This window comes from Chroicocephalus ridibundus, chromosome Z (assembly GCF_963924245.1).
Source record: "Chroicocephalus ridibundus chromosome Z, bChrRid1.1, whole genome shotgun sequence".
NCBI classification, from domain to species: Eukaryota; Metazoa; Chordata; class Aves; order Charadriiformes; family Laridae; genus Chroicocephalus; species Chroicocephalus ridibundus.
Window position 1 is genome coordinate 55,366,789 of NC_086316.1, and position 24,315 is coordinate 55,391,103.

The 24,315-nt window shown below is 37.1% G+C and overlaps 1 protein-coding gene across 7 annotated transcripts in view; it reads right to left on the reverse strand.

The window, feature by feature from the left end:
• Positions 1-24,315, reverse strand: part of KDM4C (lysine demethylase 4C) — a 274,028-nt gene that overhangs the window by 195,402 nt on the left and 54,311 nt on the right. For all 7 annotated transcript variants that reach the window (XR_010069128.1, XM_063320642.1, XM_063320639.1 and 4 more), the window contains 2 exons: positions 19,123-19,226; positions 13,425-13,562 (listed from right to left, as the gene is read on the reverse strand). Coding sequence is in view for 6 of the 7 variants with exons in the window: in XM_063320642.1 (XP_063176712.1) it covers positions 13,425-13,562; positions 19,123-19,226 (242 nt within the window). In the remaining variant the exon portion in view is untranslated. The remainder of the gene's footprint in view (positions 1-13,424; positions 13,563-19,122; positions 19,227-24,315) is intronic.

Sequence of the window (24,315 nt, forward strand, 5' to 3'; positions counted from 1 at the left end):
ATTTAATTTATCCAGGTCAAAAATACTGCAAGAACAGATTTTCTGGTATTTATTTCCATATTCCACCCCACACTAAGACAGGGAATTCAAGAGCATGACATTTTTTGAAACTATTCTTCACCCAAAAAATCACTCTGAATAGATTTTAACTGCACCTCAACTAAAGCAAAGACCTCATAATTCTGAATATCAGATTCAAGAACTGCAATGTTTGTAAGATCTAGGGGCAGCTTCTTTTAATGAGTCTGACAGCCTAGACCTGTGATCAAGCAGCTAATCAATAAGTTCATCAACACCACAAAAGGAAAGAGGGGAATGAATGCCCTTCTGAAGTAGGGCAGGGATGTTTTCGGCCACAGCCACAAGAAGACTATGGAAGATTTTACTCTTTTCCAGGCAAATGACTCTATAATAAGGAAGAAAAATTGAAGATTTAAGAGACTGACACAGTCTGAAGAACTTACAGAATTTCATTCTAAGATGGTAAGCAAAGATAAAATAATACACGTCTTCTAACTCTCCATTACAATAAATAGGAAAAACTTCCTAGGTTCTAACATGTACCAACAGTTTAAAAAAAAAAAAAATTATAATGTCTGAAATGTATGCCTCAGGGTGTTTCTGATATGTTTCTAAGCTTAAGAAACAAACACTGAGATAATTTTATTAAAAAAAATATATATATATATACCAGTTAGCCAGTGGGCTAACTGGTTAAAAGTTTACAGATCTGTTTCCCTCCTGCAGCACATGGGGTACTACTATATTCCAGAGGCCAAAGATCTGTAGTACATAGTGGTAAAGATTAGAAAACTTTTCTTAGATTCTTCCTTTCAGTGATCTGGCCATCAGAAACTGATAAATATTATTAATGAGCTTCCATCTTTTTTATTCTTACAGACCCTGTTTATGTCAGAATCCAAACAAAGAATGTGAAGGCAAGGGCAGAAATACGGCAAAGCAAACCATGTACCTGTTTTGCTGAGAATATTGCAATTATTATAAGTAAAGATGCTTTACTGAAATCCTCTAAGTTGCAAATTGTTCATCACCTCTTTATCCAGATTTACTGATTAATGCTGACTTTTTCTCATGACTTTGTAAGCAGAGAGGGGGAAAAAAAAAACCAAATATGCATCAGTTCCTAAAAAGACACCAGTGCTCTATACTGTTTTACAAGATGCACTGAACAGTTTCCTTTAAATTTAGAGATCATGAACAGAAAAATCATGGAACTGTCATGCTTTCAAAACACTATCACCACTAATGGAGTCATATACGAGGAGTCGCTGATGACTGACTGTTCTACCCATACAGGCATGAAACACTTCTTACACTACCATATGGCATTTCATTTTTTTTAAACAGATGATGGAGAACTGCTTGATAACAATTATGGATAAACCAATCATTTTGAAAAGAAAACTATTTAGAAAAGAAAGAATAATTCAAATAGAATGCTTTTGAAGCAATTTATACACTTTAAATAGTGACAAGTAAACTGCATAGAATTTTTAACAGCTGTTACAAAGAGCATTATGGGAAGAAAAGCCCTGTAAGCATATCTGTGCTCAGAGCCCCTAACTGTAGCTGGAAATATCAAACCTGCAGGACTGTATATGATTCAATCAGAAAACTAACTGGTATGCCCAGAATGTGCAGTTCCCTGCTTTGCCCAAAGCAAGAGAACAAAACCTGTATTGTCCAAAAAAATACTTCTAATTTTGCACTAACTAAACTATTTTATGTTTAATACCATACTTCTTTTTGTTCAGAGTATTAAATACCTGAGACCACTCCTTGTAGGAGATAAAATTCATCATGCAGGCAGGTACTTCTGTGATATTAATCTGTTTGCATGCAGGTAAAAGCTATATATCCCCCATAGCCAACGGTAATCAAATAGCAAAAGGGGACTGGAACGGCAGTACAGAAATTCTACTTGTATCTCCCTCAGTCCCTTAAAGCTCTCACTTTTGTTCAGACCACACTTCCAGTGCCTCAGCAACCTATGCGCATTTTTTCTTCACTGTTTCTTCTCTCTCCATTTCACAGGTCCTCATGGATCTTTTCCACAAACTCTCTGCCTCAGTTTTGGGTAGAGGAATGTCTGAAAATGACCTGAAGGCAATTGCTATTTACAGATTTAGTCACACCAAGTGGCTTAATACTGTCTTATCATTATTAGCAGCTCCTCTATCTTAAAAAAATCTGAAATTTAGCCAAAACCCACAATTTAACTGAGTTAGACTAAAAATCTAAAAATAAAATTCTGTGTCATTTTTACAGGAAATTACTTGAATGTGCCGGCTTTCAGCTAAAGCAGTGTGGCACCAAAGTTAATGCAAGACTGTAAATGCAGACTGCAAATGCCTGTATCACATTAAACAACAAAAAAATTATGTTCCTCTTACTCTCTGCAAACTCTAGCACATGATGTTTTTAATCTTTTTCTTATTACCTCTGCAGCTATATTCCATGTAGGGTGTGCCATTTCAACACTTAGATATTTTACTGTTCGTTATTGTTTATTGTCATCCTGATGTCATGTCACAACTGCAAAAAATGTAACCAATCATTTATTTTTAGAATGACCCAAGACTTCTTCCGAAGTCTGGTATGCGTAATAATGCTGTTACTACCTCTGTAGCAGTTCATTTCACACACAAAAAAAAGCATTTAAATAATTCCACCACCTCCGACTAACTTGCTTTGTGAACACAGATACAATAGGTGGTTCTATGATGTGCAGACTTGAAGTCAGGGGTCTGTTTCACTGACTTTCTTGAGGATTTTCTAGTAATGCCTCGCTGAAGTATACAGCAGTGTCTTTTCTCCACCCAGCATGAAACTTGTATGAAATATAGTAACCCTGAGAGCCACCCCTTATTCTTTTGTCCACTTTGACTGAAAACACTCTTCCTCTTACACTCAGCAAGCTCTAGCACATTATTACTTTATCCTTTTCTTATCACCCCTTTGCAACTATACTCTCCCATTAGAGGGAACAGAAGATTAAGTGAGATACAAGACTTGATTAATTAAATGGACTAAGGCAGTACTCTCCACGGTTTCTAAATACATGGTATTTCTTCAGCAAAACCGTACTTTTTCAGTAAAAAAGTAATAGAATTATTTTTAATTTCAAACACGTTTGCCAAGGAATTAGTGTCTGTTTCAAAGACGCTTGACAGACATACTAAATGCCACCTATCTGTACTTTTTTCTAAAATCTTGATCAATCTTAGATTCTAAGACATTCTTATATCCTGATTAACAAATCAATGACTGATGCACTAAGCCAAGTATATCAACACGCTGCCATCATATACATAAAAAAGGGAGAAAAACATGGAGAAGGGGATTTTGTTGGGTTTCTTGATGGTTTCTTTCCCCTTTTTGAGTAAATTTTTACAGTCTCTCTCTTGTTTCATCGGAAACAGAAATTAAAAATAAAAAAAGGGCATGAAAAAGAAACAAACCAAAATGGCAGTAACTGAACTAAATTTCACCTCTACATACATCACAGATTTATCCCCACAGCGCTCATAGTAATGCATCAAAATACTCACACCTCTCTGTCTTTCTTACATACCGTGATTGTTCTCAGCACAGCTTGAAAAGGCCACCAAAACACAAGACTGCTCTCTAGAAGCAGACGCTGCTCTATCACCCTAGAGCAATTCATATTTTTATGTATAGATACATATATTTGCAATGCAAACTTCAGATGAAAAATTCTCCCCCAGAATCCCAAGCCCATGGGGTGTCGCATGGCAAAGGTAAGATCAGGTGATTTTGTTGTTAAGATCTAAAAAGTTAGTAATTGATCTGATGAGGCTGCTGAATATATGAGACCACATTACACACAGAGAAAAAAAAAAAGTCTTAACTGAAATTATTTGGTTATATTGGTTATAAACTTAAAAAAGAATGAAATACCTTATTTCACTCTAAATGTATGCAACGTCTTGTAATGAACCATACAGAAGTGCACTTTACCTAAAACAGTAATACATCTTTTTGTTTGGTGTTAATATTGTAACTGAGTTAAGAAGAAATTATATATAACCTCAGAGAAAGATGACACCTTCAAGGTGATTGATTCTACTTTTTCTCCCAACAACTTGAAAGTGGCTAATGCTTCAGGCAGAATGACAAACCTTAAAAACTGAGTACAACAACACTAGCACTGAGGTCTCAATTCAACTTTTTTTTGCTATAAAACTTTTCAGAAAATTATTTCAAGATATACTTCCATAACCTCCTGTTTGTAAAGACTAGCAATATTTTTAATCGTGGGTTTTATCTAAAATCAAACCAATACAAGTTATAAATTTCATTTAAGATCCTGAAAAAGGATTTTAAGCCTTAAGACTTTTTAACTTGTAGCATATAACCAAGTCCTACTCGAGTGAGTAGCAAGCACAGTGGAGACACTAAACCTGCAGGTCAGGCATCTTCCCATGTTCAGGTCCTGTTTCACATTATCTGCTAGGCTATATAAGCTCATTTGTACTAAAAGTAACACCTACACTTTATTTGCCCTGGTGTAGTTACCTCAGGATGTGGGTGTATCATTAATTCTTCTTCACTCACACAGGCCTTCTCTACTGCTCAGACTAACTCAACGATTTTGAATTGTGTGTTTATATTTACAGTGTTTTCTTTCAGATGAAAGAAGTAAAGAAGCCATATGTGCTTCACATGTATGATACTGCTGATCAATCTTTCTTCTTGATTTTTACACGGTATTCTACAGACTCTCAGAAGAACGGAGCAAAAATTGCAAGTGCGTGTTTATCTCCACAGTACGTATGGCCTGAGCCAAACTAGTCAGTCTAGTACCAACTGCACAACTGATTCACCTGCAGCAGAGGTGTGAATCCTGTAGAAGGCCCCAGTAGTAGACACAGAGGGCCTGTGTCTAAAAATGTGTCTTCATACAAAGCTTTATGTCTACATACAGAAGACAGGAAAAAGAATAAGAAGGGGGGGGGAACAAAACCAGCAACATTTGCATTCCACATAATGTCTGAGACCAACAGAAACTGCATGGACGGACACCAGCAGAATGGTTGCTACAATCCTAAAACCATACTTTCTTCTGGTGGCAGCAATTTACTACAAAATCCATGAAACAGAAGTGTATCTCATTCTTCCAGCACTAGCACACCTGGAGGACACTGCCTATCAGCACTACCTGGCATTAAAATTACCTCCTACAGCTGTGAAGATATGAACTCTCTGATGGTTCAAACTCAGAGTCAAATGGTTGCAATAAAATAAAATAAAATAAAATAAAATAAAATAAAATAAAATAAAATAAAATAAAATAAAATAAAATAAAATAAAATAAAATAAAATAAAATAAAATAGCAGTATTTAGTTGGGGGAGCAGCTGGTTTAGGAGAAGAAAGGTTGGGGTGCAGTGTTTTTAAGGGAACTGAACCCTAACACTTAAGTCATCTTTTTGCCTATTGGGATAGGTTGCTTCCCCGTTTTAAAATATAAAATTATTCTACCAAGGCTAGAGAATTTACTTCTCTTAAGAGTAGGAGAATGCAGGTAATTTTTAGGACAAGTTTCACTTACACAGATGGTATGTAACTTTTAGGACAAGTTTTACTTACGCAAATGGTATAAATAAGAGAATACAATGACAGATGGCTCACTTCCATTGCCTGGGCATGCACTGACACCTGAACCACTTTCTGGTATCTGTGACATCTGTCTGAGCTCTGATTACACTGGATTCATGGAGAATCGTAGTCCTCTGGCCAGACATAGCAAGGCAAAATATCTTAAGCTATCTCAAATTGTGTTGGACACCTGTTTCAACAGTTGATTCAAGCCCACAGAGTCTAGTTTGTGAACCTAGAACCTATTTTGTGAACCTCAAATTTAAAAAAGTAATTTCTCGGTTCAAATTCTTCTTTCTTGAAAAGCCTGGAATTAAAGTAATCTCTCGTTACAGGCTGTGACATTAATATATGTACAGAATGTACAATAGTACATTGCCTAGTGACAATAATTTTTTCTCAGTAAATCAAGGATAATTATAACCTGCATTCTAATGAAAAGTAAGGAAAGACAAACTGTATTGATTTACTTAAAATTTCATATAAATTATATTCTGAAAAGACCATTTTATTTTAAATTATTAACTTTTTCTATGAAAAAATTCACCTCATTGTTTGGTGAAAGCTGCTATAAAACAAAAACTCCTAAATATCCACCAAGTGTGCGAATTGGGTACATTTATTACTTTGATAAATGGGACTTCTACAATATCTCTTAAGAAAAAAAAAGTCAAAGGAAAATCAGATTCCATCATTTCTACTTACTCACAGGTGCCAGCATGTACTCCAACATTTAAAATCTCATTTTAAGGAATTCTCCTCTCCTTACTTCCTATTCAAAACTGCATTTAAAAAAAGTAATAATCTGACAGTGGTGTTGGTCTGATTTTTATTTAGTCCTGCCTGCCAGTCCAGCCTGCATGAGACCCTCTGCCAAAAACATGCATGCGTAACCTTAGTCACACATACTGTAGCATCACACTTAAAAAAGTTATGCTAGGTACAGATGGAAAAAATTCATGAGAATCCACATTGAACTTCAGAACAACAGAATACACTATACACTGCTCATAGATAACAACAGTACTTGCACATAGCATAGCACAGACTGTGAAAACACAAAAACACAATCATATGAAGTTTCAGATTATGAACTTACTACCAGTTGCTCTACCAAAACAGGAAGGTACAAAAAAACAATAGAACATAATACTATGTCGCATTTACAGGTAAAAACATTGCCGTTATTACTATTTCTTTCTACTCCTAAAACCACTACAATTCTAAATTCAGTATGTCACAGTACTAGAAATATAGAAGTACACAAGTTACTGCCCACTGGGAGACTGACAATCTTCCCATTACAGCAATATATTTTAAAGTGGAACATTTTAATAGCTGCTGATTTTGCTATGGAAATGCTGATTTTGTGATGGAAGAACCAAATAGGGACAGCAGATGATGGCAGTAAGATGGGCAGAAATAAAAGACAAGGAACAGATCAAGATAAAAGAAATGAACATAAAGAAAAAATAAGAGAACATTCCATGACAGCTATAAAGCTGAGAGTACACCATGGCACTATGATTATGAAGTGAAATGTCAAACTGCAGAATGCACAGGATTTGCTCTAAAGTGGTGTACTAACATCAGGAAGTGGCGTACAAACCAGAAATGGAAATCATGCGTGCTCCGTGAATCCTTGTAAGATTTCATTAGCAGCCAAGTCAATAATGCGTCTAATTATGATTTCCAGCAAGTAAAAACATTAATTTGTACATCTTGAATGATGCTGATACCCCTACAGACTGGTATCAAATGTATCAACACGCAGTGTTTAAAAAAAATGTTTCCTTGACAGCAGTACCAAATGCAAACTAATAAACTAAGCTGATAAAAGAATCACTCATGAGCTCATACACATAGCTATTTCTGACACTTAATACTAAAACACTGCTGTAGGAGTACCAAGATACTTTTTAAGCCTAGGCGTTTAAATCATTCACCCATATTTAAAAAGAAAAAAAATAATGGCACAACTGAGTAGAATTTTTATTTTTGTTTTTAAACAGACAGCTAATATTTTATTGTACAAAGCCAATCTAAATATAATCCTCATTGGAAAAATTATTACCTCAATAAATTATGAGAGGTGGAAAAGTGTTTTTGTGTGGTAAGTGTAATTCCTTCTCTGATAAATTTATTTAAGTCATATATATTGTCTCTCAATATATATTTCATAATAAACATGTTGTTTGGATAGCATAAGCTGGACACTGCTGTCCTCAAGACAATGACTCTCTTTTACCCAAACAAAACAGGATACTGAATAACTTTTCTTCCCTTTGGAACAGTCATAACTGCTCCAGGCTGCTGCAGCACAAAAACAAAATATCTTCACAAAGGTCTCCAAACAGTCAAGCTGAAAATCTAAGCCAAAGTTTCATTTAACAGCCTGTCAGTTTTTTGATGTGAAGCTAATGAATGCAGTGGCAAACAAATCCATCAAACCTAACATCAAAACAACTGCACTTCATCCCACCAAAGGGAAAAATACAACCTGCAGGCCAGCACTTTGATCTAACCTATCCACAGGAAACGCGTTTCTAAGCAGCTACCACTGAAGAATATACATGAGTAATTACCGACTTAATTTTATGAAAGAAAGCAATAATACTTAAGTAGCCCGAGTTTCAAGTAGAAAAGGCTGGTGGACTTCTCTCCTCAGGTTCTACATATCAGTAAAACAGCAAAAAGCTTTCCAGCACCAACATATGAAAACAAATCACGTCTTAAAAGGAGCTGCAATACAAAGGAATCATTATAATGACTAGTTAAAATCACCCAGTGTGACTCTATCCCTGATAGAAGGCAGTAAAATTTACATGCGTTATACTGAAAGTCACCAACTGGTGCCACGAAACAGACACAGTGAGCAAGGAGAGCAGTATTCAGAAAGGCCAGCGCTTCCTCTGAAAGCTCTCAAAAGTATGGGTATCAGTTTGGGCAAGGGGTGATGCTGGGTTGTGAGAGACCCTGACATGAGGACTTGGAAAAGCAACAGAGAGGGGAATGTAGGGATTTAAACAGTAACAGGAGGAAAATGGAAGGAAAGAAACTGAAATAATCACCGCTACATACAGCGGAATTAGAGAGCCCCAACAAACCTGCTCGCATCACCAATCTCCTGGACATTTCCTACACAGGACATCCATCTCAACCCAGTTCTCTGTTTCATGAACCACCTTCTCCAGTCAAGCTTAGGTGAGACTACGCAGTCCAGAAGCTCTACACAAGGTCAAAGGATGTGCTTTTTAGGGGGATTCTGTGTATTTAGGAACTGATTTGCCAATATGTAAGTTTTTCAAACATTTACAAGACAGCAGCAAGGGAAAAAAGGAATTCCAAGAGAGAAAAAGAACTTGCCTGCACACAAAAGCACAGGATCTTATTCAGAATATTAATCTGTTTCTGGTTCTCAGTGTCAAATTAGAGTGCATAAAGTTCATTGATCCTACCCACCACGCTTAAAATTTGGGCAGGTGAAGATGACAACTAAGAACCCCAGTTTTGGCACCTGCAAGTGAGAGTCTTGCACTGTAAGCCTTGTATGAGGGCAACATTGGCAGTCATTAGAAATAACAATTACAACAGACAAAAGTATAAAATTAATAAACACAGATGATCCACAGGTTTGGGGACGGGGGCAGAGGGTATCCTGCACTGCAGCTAATAAACTTTAGGAATACAAGATTTTTCTCGCACCACTGAAGCATCTTTTATCCAATTAATTCAGAAGGATTTTTATTTCATTAGACATAAAAGAATTAGGTGTAAATACTTCTGTTTAGCAATTGTAATACCTATCACCCCTCGTTCAGCACACAAGTTATCTACTCAGCACAAATCAAAGTATATACCTACAGAACATACAAGCTAATTGCCAATGGCTCATCAGCTTTACCAGTAGTAACAAAACACACTGGAGTAAGGAAACTCAAAACATATTTCATGAAGCTACACGTTTCCAGCCTATTCCAATAAATGTAGCTCCATTCAAAAAATGACAAAATTCACAGAAGCCTGAAGAAATATCCTATCTGCCCATATATTGTACCATTATTTTTTTTTCAAAAATAAATAGCATTCAACAAATCAAAGTTATAGGATGATGAGGATGACGAAGAATATCTAAAGCTTAGAGTGCCTCTCACCCTCACAGAACACAGCAAACACAACTGAAGTACTTGTGAGCTGAGCGTGACCTACCTTTGACTCTCTAGGTCCTGCCATTAGTGGACACCAGCACGTCACCAACATCCCTCTGCACCACAGCCATTTGCCAAGCGTCTTCAGGAGAACATGCCTGGTTTCTTCCTTGCACCAGTATTTCGTATTTCTATTCCCCCATGTTCTTGCCAGTGGAAAAGGACACCAAAAACTACACTGTTTCTCCCCTGGATTGGGGGACTTCTAGCATAGCTGTTATTTTGCCATTTCTGCAACACCCCTCCCCCCTTTTTTTTAAAATCTGTTTTTTATTTCTGTTTATTTCTGTCCAACTTAATTCTGTCCAAAAGCAAGAACACAGCTCAAAACAGCAGCTGAGTTGTAGCAAAGGGCACACTGGAGGTGCCACCTGGTATTACTGTCCGTATGTTCCCCGCCGAGTGGAAGTCTTACACAAACTCTAGAAAACAAACTGGACGTTACATCCGTGCTCCCAGGCTTCAACTACTACAGGTAAATAGGGTATACAAATTAAAACCAAGATCGCCAGTTTAGCATTTTTAAAGACAAAAAATAGTTTTTGGAATTTGCATGCACAGTCTCTGCTTTACCAAAGTTTCCAGTACTGAGGGTCTAAATGATCTCCGATTTAACATTTGCAATCGACTTTACAGAACCTTTAACACCATCTCATTTCACGCAGGAAAGTAGTATCGTCACACGGCCTAAATATTTACTACAACTTTAATGGAAATCTTTGTCTGATTTTTTTTTCCCCAAATTAATGACGAATGAATATTGACTATACTTCAGGATTTTTTCTTTTCCTAATACAGAAATCCAGCTGTAAGCAATTACAAACTATTCTGTAAAAATAAAAGTGTTCCTGTAGGAAGGCAAATAATCAGTCATCAGTATATGATAGTCTCTAAGGAGAATACAGCAACGAACTGACCTAGATATTGCTCCATTTTGCTGATGCAGACAATTTCTGCAGTACAATACAGGGGAAACAGGGGATCCAAAATATTTATTTCAATTAAAAAATTCTTGTACATACCACATACAGAAAGAAAACAGGTTAGTTAAACACAACATCAATTCTCTGAAGAATGAAAAATGAGAATGCAAGGTTGTGTGGTGTTTTTTTTTCTTCTAAATGAAATTAACAGAACTGGGAATAAAACTTACTAAAATATCTAAAATATTACTAACATTCTGTGGGCACATAGACTTCTTTCCTTTTAATTAATACTTTCAGGAAGTTTCCTGAGGTCATGCTAAAACTAATCATAGCTATCCTCGTGTTTTTCTAGAAAAACTCCATAATCAAGAAACTGCGCACCCAATTTGCAATAACTCCGTAACTTGTGTGTGCTTTCAAAGTGCCCTATAATTACAATTTAAGGACAGATAACCAGTTATAATACTTTCTCTGTTTGACTTGTTTACCCTATTTGTACAGCATAAACAACTATAAGTATTATGAAGAATTATTTTACCATTTTTCCAGTAGTTCTCTTCTTACATGTTCCATTAAAAATATTTTAAAATCCTACTATTAGCACTTCCTACTATGTTCTTTCTCATTTAAAGAGAGAAGAAAAGTAAACTCTAATTCTTATTCTTGTGGTATAAGTAATAAAAAATAAGCAAGTAACATTACGCATTCTCACCGTTTGCCAAAGAAAATGGAGTTCACATTTGACAATGGTATCCAAGATTTCTCTGTAGAGGGAGACTAGTCATTATTGCTTCAGCTGCCACTTTGAAACATTTAAATTCAGACATTTAAATTTAACTGTAGACACTAGAGCACCACTTTCATTTCTTATACAGTATGTGCACAATACTGCTCCTATGTGCACTAATCACAGAGCACAGAATTCAGTGTCCTAAGATGAGAGTTTTATCCATGTGCTATAGAATTTTGAGAAAATAAGATGGTATTTAGAGTGTATATGCCAAGACTTCCTAGCCAAAAAATCAGAATTTCAGAAGCACTTTTGGAGTGGTGTAAAGAAATAAAATTTCATTAGCTTCAAAAATTATCTTCTAATCCCACTGAATTTTAAACGTGACATTGAGTTTACAGTACAATAACTGAGAGGCACACGGGAGGCATAAGACATTTAAGAGTTTGTACTGGGACAGCTGCACACCAAATGGTAGACCATTTTTTTTAAATATAAGAAATATTAAGCCTGTGCATGGAAAGGGATGTACCTGCAGGTGTCACTACCTCACCTTTGCCACATCCAAAGATAAAGTTTGCCATTCCTGAAGTTCAGATGAATCAATTTTAAAGCTGCAGCACATTCACATCTTTTAAAATCCAGGACATGCCACAATTAATTCATAGGTGTCCATGCCCATATTCCTCCTAACTTTGTTTCACTGTATTATCTACAGAAATTCCAAACTATGAAATACTTGGCTTTTTTTTTAATTCACTTCACAGTCAACACCTTATCTGTTGGCTATTAAAAACACAACTTCCCCATTAAAGGTAAAGACCAGCCTGAACGTGTTAGATGCACACTGACGTTTTCAGTACTTTCACTACTGTTAAGGTATGCATAAAGAACACATGGAAAAAAACAGTTATAAACTTTTTCCCTTTGAAGCATTTTCAATCTCATTAACTATAATAATCAATAGTGCCTAGAATCACAAATTTCCGCTATTTGAGAACTTTCTCATGGCAGTCTTCCAATCCCAAGTATTTAATGAGTTGACTATCATTACTTAATTTTTAAACGTGCACATCTGATTTTGCCCTTTATTCCATGTCATATTATTAGCAAATATATTAAGCAAATATTGAAAAGGGTTTTTTCAGTAACAAACAAGTCAATGCAGATAATGCCTCTGACTTAAAACATTTTGGGAACCATACTAACCAAAGCTCATATAAACCATAATTTTCTGAAAAATCACAGAATACTGAAAAACCATAACAAACTTCTGTTGAATAAATTGCACTTCCTTGATTTTGTGTGTTTACACGCATGCCGTACATGAAAATAAGCAAAAAATCTATGCCACGTAACAAAATTTCAGTCTAAAATACCTTCAGTAAAACAGACCTCATTTTAACACCTGAAAAGATCTACTCTGAGTTCACAGTTCCTTTACAATATACTACAATCTTATGACATTAAAGATGGCAAAAGCTGAACTTGTTTCTTCAAATTTAATTTGAAGTTTAATTACTTATATTTCTTTCCAGGTATCAAAATTCCTAGTTTAAAGAAATTGCTTTTACGAATAGTAGAGTTTAGAGGAGGTTTAAGAGCAGAAATCAGTTATCTTTACATATACTGACCTCAGCAAATGTAGCTTCAACTTAAAAATATCCATAAATAGAACTGGTTTTGAGGAACAATATATATTAAGCTGCAAACAAAACTCACTACATAGAGGAATATACATTGCTGGAAGCATAATACCCACTATAAAAAGAACAGCTATAAATAAAACCTCAACAGCACTATAAGGTACTACCCAATCTAATAGCTCTCCCTTTCTCATTGGCTTCTGTAGATTCTCACACAGAAATAACCACAGGAAAGATTTCCTTACACATCAGTTTTCTGCAGTATGACTTACCAACTTTGCTGCTTTTCCATAATCAATCCATCGGATGGTGGCAAAGTTTGTTGACTCTGCACAGTTAAAACCATGGTTAAATCCTGCATGGTATCCATATGGGAAAGTAATCATAAATTCTCCTGCCTCTTGTGTAACCTGCAGCATTAAAATAAAAAATAAAAAAAAAAATAAAAAAAAAAAAAACATGAAACAAACTCACAGTGAACCGCATTACAAAACTAGTTTTGCTCCCGAAGCAATGAAAACTATATTCTTCTTTGCAACTACCTAGAATGAAAGAATTTTTTTCTCCTTGCACACAGTTGTGAGTTAAAGCAAGCCGAAATAGTACATTGAGACAATGGTCTTCATTATAACATACACAGCTACATGTATTACTTTACAAATTCAGAAAGTACTTTCAAAAAAAAGCTAATCTTGCAGCCCGGGTTCACTGGTGATAAAACCTGGAGCTAGAAAAGTACAGGGAGCTAGAAAACACAGTGCAAAGAATACATCAATCTTCCTGACTGAGAGGAAGCAGAGACAGGCTGGACCAAATTCTCACAATTATCATCCCTGAATACTAGTACAAATTGTTGAAGAAATTATTCTGTCCAACACCCTCAAGATGTTTATCTAGAATGGGACCAGAACTTCTCCTGGAAGACTTGGAGAGATATCTTATTCTCACCCTTCTCACCCATACTCACCCATTTCAAAAACTATGGTTTGAAGACGCATGACTGAGGGCCTGATTTGCCTTTTAAGTTACTTACTATGGATGATCAAGCATAAAGGAGGAGAAACTCTAAGTTAATGAGCCTTAGCAGTTCAAGAAAACAATATTGTTTATCCCAAAGAAACACACTGGATACATTTAGATCCTCTCAGGCAGTATCTTTAAATCATTTTGGATAGGAAAGGAGGAAGAAGAATTAACAACTGCCTTGCACCGACTCTTCAGCCTTACAGCTACTAACAGCAAGGGGATTCTTGCATTGGAAAAGCCATGCAGAGTGTCTCAATGTAAAGCTACTAAAACACCACTTTAGACATTACATTAAAACAAGTTTTAATCTGCCCCTGTCCTTCCCCTCTTTAAGCACAGTTTAAGAGAGCAGAACTCTGGTACTGTTGACAACCAGAATTCCAAATACCTAAAGGACAAAGGGCCTGGAAGGAGATTCTCAAAGAGGAAAAACTTGATTACAGTTAAACTCTGACATTGCTTTAGAGAATAAGCAAGGGTAGTTCCAGAGAGCTGATCTGTTCTTTACAAGTACAGTGAAAAGCAACAAAAAGAAAAGTGTGCTGAGGCCACTGACTCAACAAGGAATTGCAGAAAGCAAACAAAAAAGAAAAACAACTAAAAAACCACTGCCATAGTAATTATATTTTGTATAGCCAAAAAGAAACCAAACTCCCAGTGGTTATCAAAAAGAGCTATCAGATATAAAATAATTCTAGAGTAAATTACTAAAAAAGTAGGGTAAGGTAAACAAGTCATTGGTCAAGATATTCTCTTTCAAGAGAGAAATCTCATCTTCCTATACTTGGATGGACTGCTGCTCTGCTCTGGACGTGACAAAAAGGGGAGACAGCACTTCTTGTCAGTTACTAATATTGTCTCCACTCAGAGACAGCTTTAATCTCTGAAAGTCAGACCACCAGAGACTGTATCAAGGACAGGCTAGTCAGAGACTAGAAATGGCACACTGTCTTCTGAACCATCTGATAAGAGTTAATCAATAAACCAGAAGATTCAGAAGTAAAGAGTTAAGAGATCCCCTGTACTCCGTTTGATAAGCATTTTCACATGAAACACATCAGGCAGCAGGCCCACTAAAAAGCAAACAGATCCATTTAAATGAAGCAAATAATCTGAGCAACGGCTGATGACTGTTCAACAAGATCCATTTGCTGATTACAGGAAAATAAGGAGACTTCATAGAGATTAAAAAGGCTGTTTTCATTATGTGACAACGCTTTGCGTAAGCAATACAGTAAGAAAAACTGGAAGGATAAATATAACTCTTTTTAGGGAAATACACTTATGATTCAAAATCACAAAAAAGGAGAGTTAAATTTTAAACAATCTCCAAAATTAAAACTCACAACTCCAAACATTTTTCTTATTAACGTCAGGTCTTAAATCTCAGCCTTTTGCTGGCAAGTTGTCTTACATTCAGTTTCCACTTTTAGAATCCCCCCTTTCTGCTCCCTCAAAATTCTCATCTTATAGTTTTATTAATACCTTGTGTGCTTTTTTTTTTTGCTCAATGCAAGAATAAATAAAAGCACTTCAAGATGTATGTTTCTGATGGTATTATGGCGTGAAGGAAGGAGAAGAAAATAAGAAAAATATGCTTATCTAACAAAGCTACAGAATAAAATTGGATCTTACATTTTGCATTTGCAGGGTTAATTTTTTGTGGGTTCATAGTTAGTATATACATGCAAAGGCACATACAGGTGCATATATTATAACTGCTACTGTAGAACTCCAACAATCACTGTGGGAATGTTTAAGAAAGATTATTCTCAATGCTAACAATTGCAAAATTTATCTCAATACACCCTCCCACTGCTGACAGTTTAGCAGGTGTTCTATTGCAACAAGCAGCAGTTCAGCTGCCACCTGGTAGGCGTAGGCTGACTTATCAGCATGCAGCACATTTCCACTTCTATCATTTTGAGACACGAGAGATCACAGCCTGGTTCTCTCTATTCACTTTCTCACTGAATCCCATTAATTACAATTACACTTGGGTACAGTCTGCTTCCTCCCAAGACTAGGTGACAGAACCAAACTTAAATATTTAACTATTTCTAGCGCTATTTTTTTTTTCAAATTAGAATACAGGAATAACCAAGACACTGAAATAAGAACATCTACTCCCTTACCCACCTCAAACGTGTGGTACTGAAAACAAATATGCTGGCATTTTGCAATACACTACTTTAAACACCAACCACTGAAAATTATATTGTTTACAAAGTAATGTTCTGTAAATCCAAAACTATAAATCTAGTTATAAAACCTTGCAGTTTGGAAGGTTTCATCTGACACTTCATGATAAAGCACAAGGCTATGAAAGGAATCAGTATTTACCTATATATTACAAAAACGAACTCAGCAACTACATTTCCATATGATAATATATCATTCAGAAAACAAGCTACTTCTTATATGAATATAATTTATTCAAAAAAGCTTGCTTTCCACAGCAGGCAGTATCATTCTAAACGCCTACATTTCTTCAATTTTATACATAGGTTGATTTAAGCATGAAAAGTGAAGTGATATTCCAAAAGGCATACAACAAATCAGTGGCTTCATCCCACCTAAATGTCTACCTCACTCAGTTTCTTTGCCTTAACAGTAAAGCTGTATTTCTCACAAGGTTCTTCTTATCATATAATCTAAAATTTGCTTCCACTCAGTTTTACTAAAAGCATACCATATAATTAGCAGCACTAGTTAGTGCTGTTTTACTAGTAGTAGTGGTATTGGTAATTATTGTAGACAGTGATTACTGAAGTGTAGACATTGATTATTGGTTTGTAGATGCTTGCACGATTTTCATTTTGTTGCAAAATACTGTTTTCAGGAGGGATCAAGAACATTTTGAAATGTTAATAAATTTCTGTTACAAAATCTGTTTGAAGAGATACTCTCCAATTATATTTCCTTCTTCAATAATGGATTCATGTCACATGGCAGTACTTCAGCTACAAAGTACAATATATTGTAATACCATCCCATAAATTCTGAGATTATAAATTTTTGTATTCACTCAAAATATTTTGTTTGTTGCAATATTATATTTTTCCATATACTTGTGCCATTTTAGCTGGGATAGAATTAAATTTCTTCTTAGCAGCTTTATGCGGCTACGTGTTGGATTTGTGCTGAGAACTGTTGACAACACAGGGACGTTTTAGTTCTTGCTGAGCAGGGCTCAGACAGCGTCAGGGCCTGTTCTGCTCCTCACACCGCCCTGACAGCGAGTCTCGCAGGAGACAAGCTGGGAGGGGATGCGGCCATGACAGCTGACCCCACCTGACAAAGGCATGTCCCACACTGTATGACGGTGCGCTCAGCATATAAAACCAGGGGAAGAAGAAGGAAGGAGAAGGATGTTTGGAGTTATGGCACTTGTCTTCCCAAGGAAGCATTATGTGTGATGGAGCCCTGCTTTCCTGGAGATGGCTGAACTCCTGCTGGCCGATGGGAAGCAGTGAATTAATTCCTTGTTTTGATTTGCTTGTGTGCGCCAGTTTTGCTTTAGCTATTAAACTGCCTTTACCTCACAACCCACGAGTTTTCTCACTTTTACCCTTCCAATTCTCTCCCGTACCGTGCAAAGGCGGGAGAGAGCGAGCGGTTGTGTGGGGCTCAGCTGCCTGCCAGAGTTAAACCATGAGAATACTACACAAGAAAACATTCACTTGAATGTTATTTCTATGGGCTACCCTTCATACTGTTACAAAAACGTCAACTAAAACAGATAGAAAGCACTGCATTGTCCTATATTCTAGGCTGGGGAACATGATAAACTAAGTTTGCATACACAAGTCCACATGATATAAATAAATAAACACCGCATACGCTAAAACAGAACCCACAATAAGAAACAACGGATGTGGAGGGGACAGTTTACAGGCCTACACTGCAACGGGAACAGAGTGAGAAAGAGTATATATTAAGTATATATTGCTAGTTCTTTTGAACACCTTAAAACAGTCTGCACAATGGGAATCCAAGAATCATAACCCATTAATTATCAAAAGGCTTTTAAAAAACTCATTATAACATGAACAGATGTTCAGGCAGGGGACCTTCTGCATGAAGCTCTACTGTTCTGAGTAGGCCTACAAAGCTCTTGAATTTAGAAATGTAGAATTTGCAAAGCATTCAGGATATAAAATATATATACTTAAAGAAAAAGCAATGCAGTAGAAATGTTTTCATTAGCTGGCATCTATAGGAAGTTCAAAGTGGAAAACAAAAAGGTAGAAAATCCTATAGAAAAGGACAAGAAACTGAATACATCAGATATTTTTGAAAACACCTATGTGTTAAATTCATCCACAAAGAAGAAAGCCAGTTATTCTTCCTACTTTCTGTTTATATAACGTTCTTATCAAGTGTCCAGTCTGCCACTACCTAGCAGCACAAAATAATCATTCGCTCTTTTTTTAATATGTTACAGGTTTTAAAATACATTTTAAGTTAAAAAACAGTTCTTTGGTTTTATTCCACATGAAAGTTTTTAGATCATAATACTGATAAAGTTATATCAGAAAATACAATATACAATAATACAGATATGAAATATTTATTTTAAAATATTAGGTATAACACATTAATACAACTAGTTAATAAGTGTTTCAGTCAACAACAAAAAAAAACACATGCAAGCTTACATGGAAATAAAATAGAAATTAAAAATATTGGTGATGTCATAAAAACCACAGAAACTTTAAATAAAGATTATGATGGCGGAAGGTGTTTTCTGCTAGAAAATTCCAAGCTAAACCAGGTAAAAGTCCTAATACTACAGGCATTTGTTTTCATCTTTTTATGGAGTCAGTGCCTAAAAAAATAAAAATACTAATTTTGCCTTAACTTTACTATAAACAATCCTTATAGTAAACACAATCTAATTCAACGCATGAATGCACAGTTTAAAAATAAGCACTAATGTACCTTGTCAAAAGGAATTCCATACTTTTTCAATATTGATGGAGAAATCAGAGTCATCTTGTGGCGAAAAAAAGCATCACATCCTTGAGAACTGCTTGGGAAGAACCCTAGTAAGGCAAGATAGGCAAAATTAGGTATCTTTTAATTAAAACAAGCAGGATTTTTTTTGTAATATTTTACAGTGCATAACAGTGTTTAAACTTCTTATAGGATTTTCTATGTCTTTGCTAGGTTCTGAGAGATTTGTATAAAAGGCAAATGCCCCTCCTAAATTTTTCAACTGATTTTCATGGAGAGGGGTTGCAGGGGTTTGGGGTTTTTTTGTTTGTTTGCTAAGAAATGAAACAATTTAAAATACATTTGGATCTGTAAATTGAGGCATACTTTTCTTACCCTTTCTAAAAATATTTTATTGTTTGGGGATTATTTTTTTTTACATTAACATTCATTCTGCAGCCTCTGCACACATGAAAATCAACTGTAGTATATAAAAGAATTTCACAAGGACTAGGTTTACCTGGCACTTCCAGACCATATACACAATAAGCAAACACAACTTTCTATCTAGAACAGGCTAGAAAGTATGGCTACTTTCACAGAGATTATCCAGTACAGCTGAAAACAGTTGGGGTTTGTTTTTTTTGCTTCTTTATATCTTGTTTTGATTCCTATGAACAGAGATTGCTTTCCTTGTTTCAACTTTCATGATTATTTGTGTATCGCTCCACAAACCCTGCTTAGTCCATTAAATAATTATATAATCCAGTTGAGAACATGGAGATAAATGAATGAAGGGAAAAGTGAAAAACTGAAGATGAGGTTTCAGTGTTATTAAACTCTGGTATCTGACCCCCTAACCAGGACGTGAACAGCATCTCAGCTACAGTTCAAATGAGCTACCCAATCTTTCCTTCTCTAAAATGAAAATACCCTTCAATCTAGCTCTACTACAGTAAGAAACCACTATGTTACAAGGACAATGGAAGAAGATGAGAAGGAGAAAGAGAGGGGAAAGATTCTAGAAAATCACTAGGCTAGTCCTTCTTGACATTCTTTCAGACTCCATTCCAGAAAGTACGTAACACTCTCAAAAACTGAAAACACAATTCCTACAAACAATAAAACAAAGGAAAAGAAAGGCATAGTAGTTAATGAAAGGAAGAAGCTCCTGAAAACGTCAGATTGAAAAATGGATGGAATACAGTGAGAGGCATCTAGCCACCTACTACTTTCTCTGAATACTTGCTCTCAATCCTCAATCCTTCTTCTACTTAAGTACAGATGTGTGACTTGCTCCGAGATGAATACATGTCTTTCTGCTGCAGCCAAGAGAATACTTTTGACTGTAGTATAATGCAACATCACAGAAGCCTCACAAAGTTACAGCATGAACATCAGCAGAACTAGGTTGACAACGGGAACAATTTACTCACTGTCCTGGTTTGAGGTAAAACAGAATCAATTCCAAAATAATTTTCATTTGCACTATATAGGCAAAATTCATACAATAAGAAAATCCAAATATAAAGCCATTTAAAAATGATGTATTTTTTCTGGGTACAAGGAAAACATCTGTAATCCTATTCTGTTATGCCAGAGAACTACCTGAGCAATATGGACAGAAAGTAAAGCGAAGCAAACAGTATTTTAAAAAGCGTATTTTACTAATTATCTTGCACAGCAACTTGATACTGGAGGAGACACAATGCCAGTTCTTCATGATGAAAACATTCTCCTTAATGATGGCATTGATACTGATTCAGAAAAAGTACTTTTGATTCACTTATGCATAAAATTATATTTTATGCCTGAAGAACACAAAGAAAATCTTTTAGAGAAGTCCAGATTGATAGGTTACCTAGGATTATCCAAGGTCTATATGTTTATCCTCAACAAATATATTAACCAAGAACACCACTCAATTATTCTCCAAACTGAACTTTAACTGTTTTTGTGGCAAAGCCTGCTAATTGTATGAAAGAAGTACGAAGATGTCACCCAAGAAAAATACAGGAAAAAATTAACAAAAATGATTAGGCAAATGACACAAAAACATTGCTTCGTGGACCCAGAATTAGCCACAGGACATTTAAATAGCAAAAGGGCTTTCTGTCATCCCTCTCCTTTGCACAAGTTGTTGTATACAAGAGAGTAGCAGTCAGCGGCTTGCTGTCCAAGTGGCAACCAGTGATGACTGGGGTTCCTCAGGTGTCGGTTTTGGGACCAGTGCTGTTTAACATCTTTGTTGGTGACATGGACAGTGGGATTGAGTGCACCCTCAGCAACTTTTGCCAATGACACCAAGCTGTGTGGCACGCTCAACATACTGAAGGCAAGGGATGCCATCCAGAAGGACCTGGACAGGCTTGGGAGGCAGGCCCATGCAAACTTCATGAAGTTTGGGGGCAATCCCAAGCACAAGTACAGGTTGGGTGGAGAAGAGACTTGAGAGCAGCCCTGAGGAGAGGGTCTTGGGGGTGCTGGTGGATGAGAAGCTCAACATGAGACAGCAATGTGCACTGATAGCCCAGAAAGCCAACCACATCCTGGGCTGCATCAAAAGAAGTGTGGCCTGCAGGTTGAGGGAGGTGATTCTGCCCCTCTACTCTGCTCTCATGACACCCCACCTAGAGTACTGCATCCAGCTCTGGAGCCCCCAACATATGAATCATGGAATTTTTTAGAGTTGGAAGGGCCCTCTAGAGATCACCTAGTCCAACTGCCCTGCTAAAGCAGGATTGCCTGGAGCACGTTACTCAGGACTGCATCCAGGCGGGTCTTGAAAGTCTCCAGAGAAGGGGACTCCACAACCTCCCTGGGCAGCCTGTTCCAGTCTGTCACCCTCACCATAAAGGAGTTTTTTCTCATATTTGTTTGGAACTTCCTATGTTCCAGCTTGTGCCCGTTACCCCTCGTCCTGTTACTGGGAACCACTGAAAAGAGTCTGGCTCCATCCTCCTTAAACCCACCCTTTAGATACTTGTAAACTTTAATAAGGTCTCCCCTCAGTCTTCTCTTCTCCAGGCTAAAGAGTCCCAGCTCTTTCAGCCTTTCCTCATAAGGGAGATGCTCCAGTCCCTCAGTCATCTTTGTTGCCCTACGCAGGACTCTCTCCAGTAGTTCCCTGTCTCTCTTGAACTGGGGAGCCCAGAGCTGGACACAGTACTCCAGTTGTGGCCTCACCAGTGCAGAGTAAAAGGGGAGGATGACCTCCCTTGACCTGCTGGCCACACTCTTCCCTATGCAGCCCAGAATTCCATTGGCCTGCTTGGCAACAAGGGCACATTGCTGGCTCAGGGATAATTTACTGTCTACCAGGACCCCCAGATCCTTTTCTTCAGAGCTGCTTTCCAACAGGTCCACCCCTAACCTATACTGGTGCCTGACATTCTTCCTCCCCGGGTGCAGGACCCTCCACTTATCCTTGTTGAACCTCATTAGGTTCTTCTCTGCCCCGCTCTCCAGCCTGTCCAGGTCATGCTGGATGGCAGCATGGCCCTCTGGGGTGTCAGCTACACCACCCAGTTTGGTATCATCAGCGAACTTGCTGAGCATACACTCTGTTCCCTCGTCCAGGTCGTTGAAGAATACGTTAAACAATACTGGTCCAAGTATTGACCCCTGCGGGACACCACTGGTTATGGGCCTCCAACTTGACCCTGCTCATTAATCACAACGCTCTGAGTCCTGTCACACAGCCAGCTCTCAATCCACCTCACTGTCCCCTCGCCTAGTCCACACTTCCTCAGTTTCCTAAGGAGGACGTTATGAGAGACGGTGTCAAAAGCCTTGCTGAAGTCAAGGTAGATGACATATGCTGCTCTGCCCTCATCTAGCCAACCAGTTATAACATCATAGAAGGCTATGAGATTGGTCAAGCATGATTTACCCTTGGTATATCCATGCTGACCACTTCCCATAACTTCCTGCTCTTGAACGTGCTTGGATATGACATCCAGAACAAGTCGCTCCAATGGATCAAGGATCCAAAGGATCCAACAGATTCAAAGGACATGGATCTGCTGGAGTGGGTCCAGAGGAGGGCTGAAGCACCCTGATCGACAAATATGATGAGAGTCCTGGAGCACCTCTCCTGTGACAACAGGCTGAGAGAGTTGGAGATGTTCAGCCTGGGGAAGAGAAGGCTTTGGGGAGACCTTACAGCAGCCTTCCAGTATCTGAAGGGGGCCTACAGGAAAGCTGGAGAGGACTTTTTACAAGGGCATGTAGTGACAGGATAAGGGGTAATGGCTTCAAACTGGAAGAGGGTAGATTTACGTTAGATATCAGGAAGAAATTTTTCACTATGAGGGTGGTGAGGCACTGGAACAGGTTGCCCACGGAAGTTGGGGATGCCCCATCCCTGGTAGTGTTCAAGACCAGACTGGATGGGGCTTTAATTAACCTGGTCTAAGCGGGAAGTGTCCCTGCCCATGGCAGTGGGGTTGGAACTAGATAATCTCAGGTCCCTTCCAACCTAAACCATTCCATGATTCTATACCTCTCACATAAATGTTAGTTTGTCATTCACATATGCAGTTTTATTCTTGGAGCAACACGATCACTACTTGATTAAAAAAAAAAAAAAAAAAACCACAACACTTTCAGTCAATTAACCATCTAAATATTTTTAATGGCTTGAGGAAAAAAAGATGAAATCTCAACAATTTTCCATAATATATAGCCTTCTCTGTAATGTCAGAATTAGTCTTATATTTATGTCCATTAACCACCCTAAAATTCCAGAACGGCTTCTAGATTTTAAAATGATCACATTATGATTGTTAGATTCTTTGTACATTCTTTCTTAACACACTGCCCACTCCTGGGAGAACAATTTTTTTTTTAATTTTTTAATTTTTTCTAATTTCTCAGATATAAGGTTAAGCAGCACTTAAGTAACAAAGGTGTAACATACACTTGTGCCAATCAACTCTGCTAAGATACTCTGAGATCAAATTTTATTCAAATTTATGGTTCTTTCTTGTTTCTCCCCACCAACAGGCACAGAATTCTTTACTCTCTCTTGGAATTATTAATAATGTTATAATGGAAGTTTCAAAAAGTAGTACTTGGTAGGTACAATTCTATCATCCACATTTGGCTTCACTGATTAAAAGACAACTAAAAGAAACTAGCTTACAATTTCAACTGTTTTGGCAAAATTAATGCCTATAACATAACGATAACAATCAT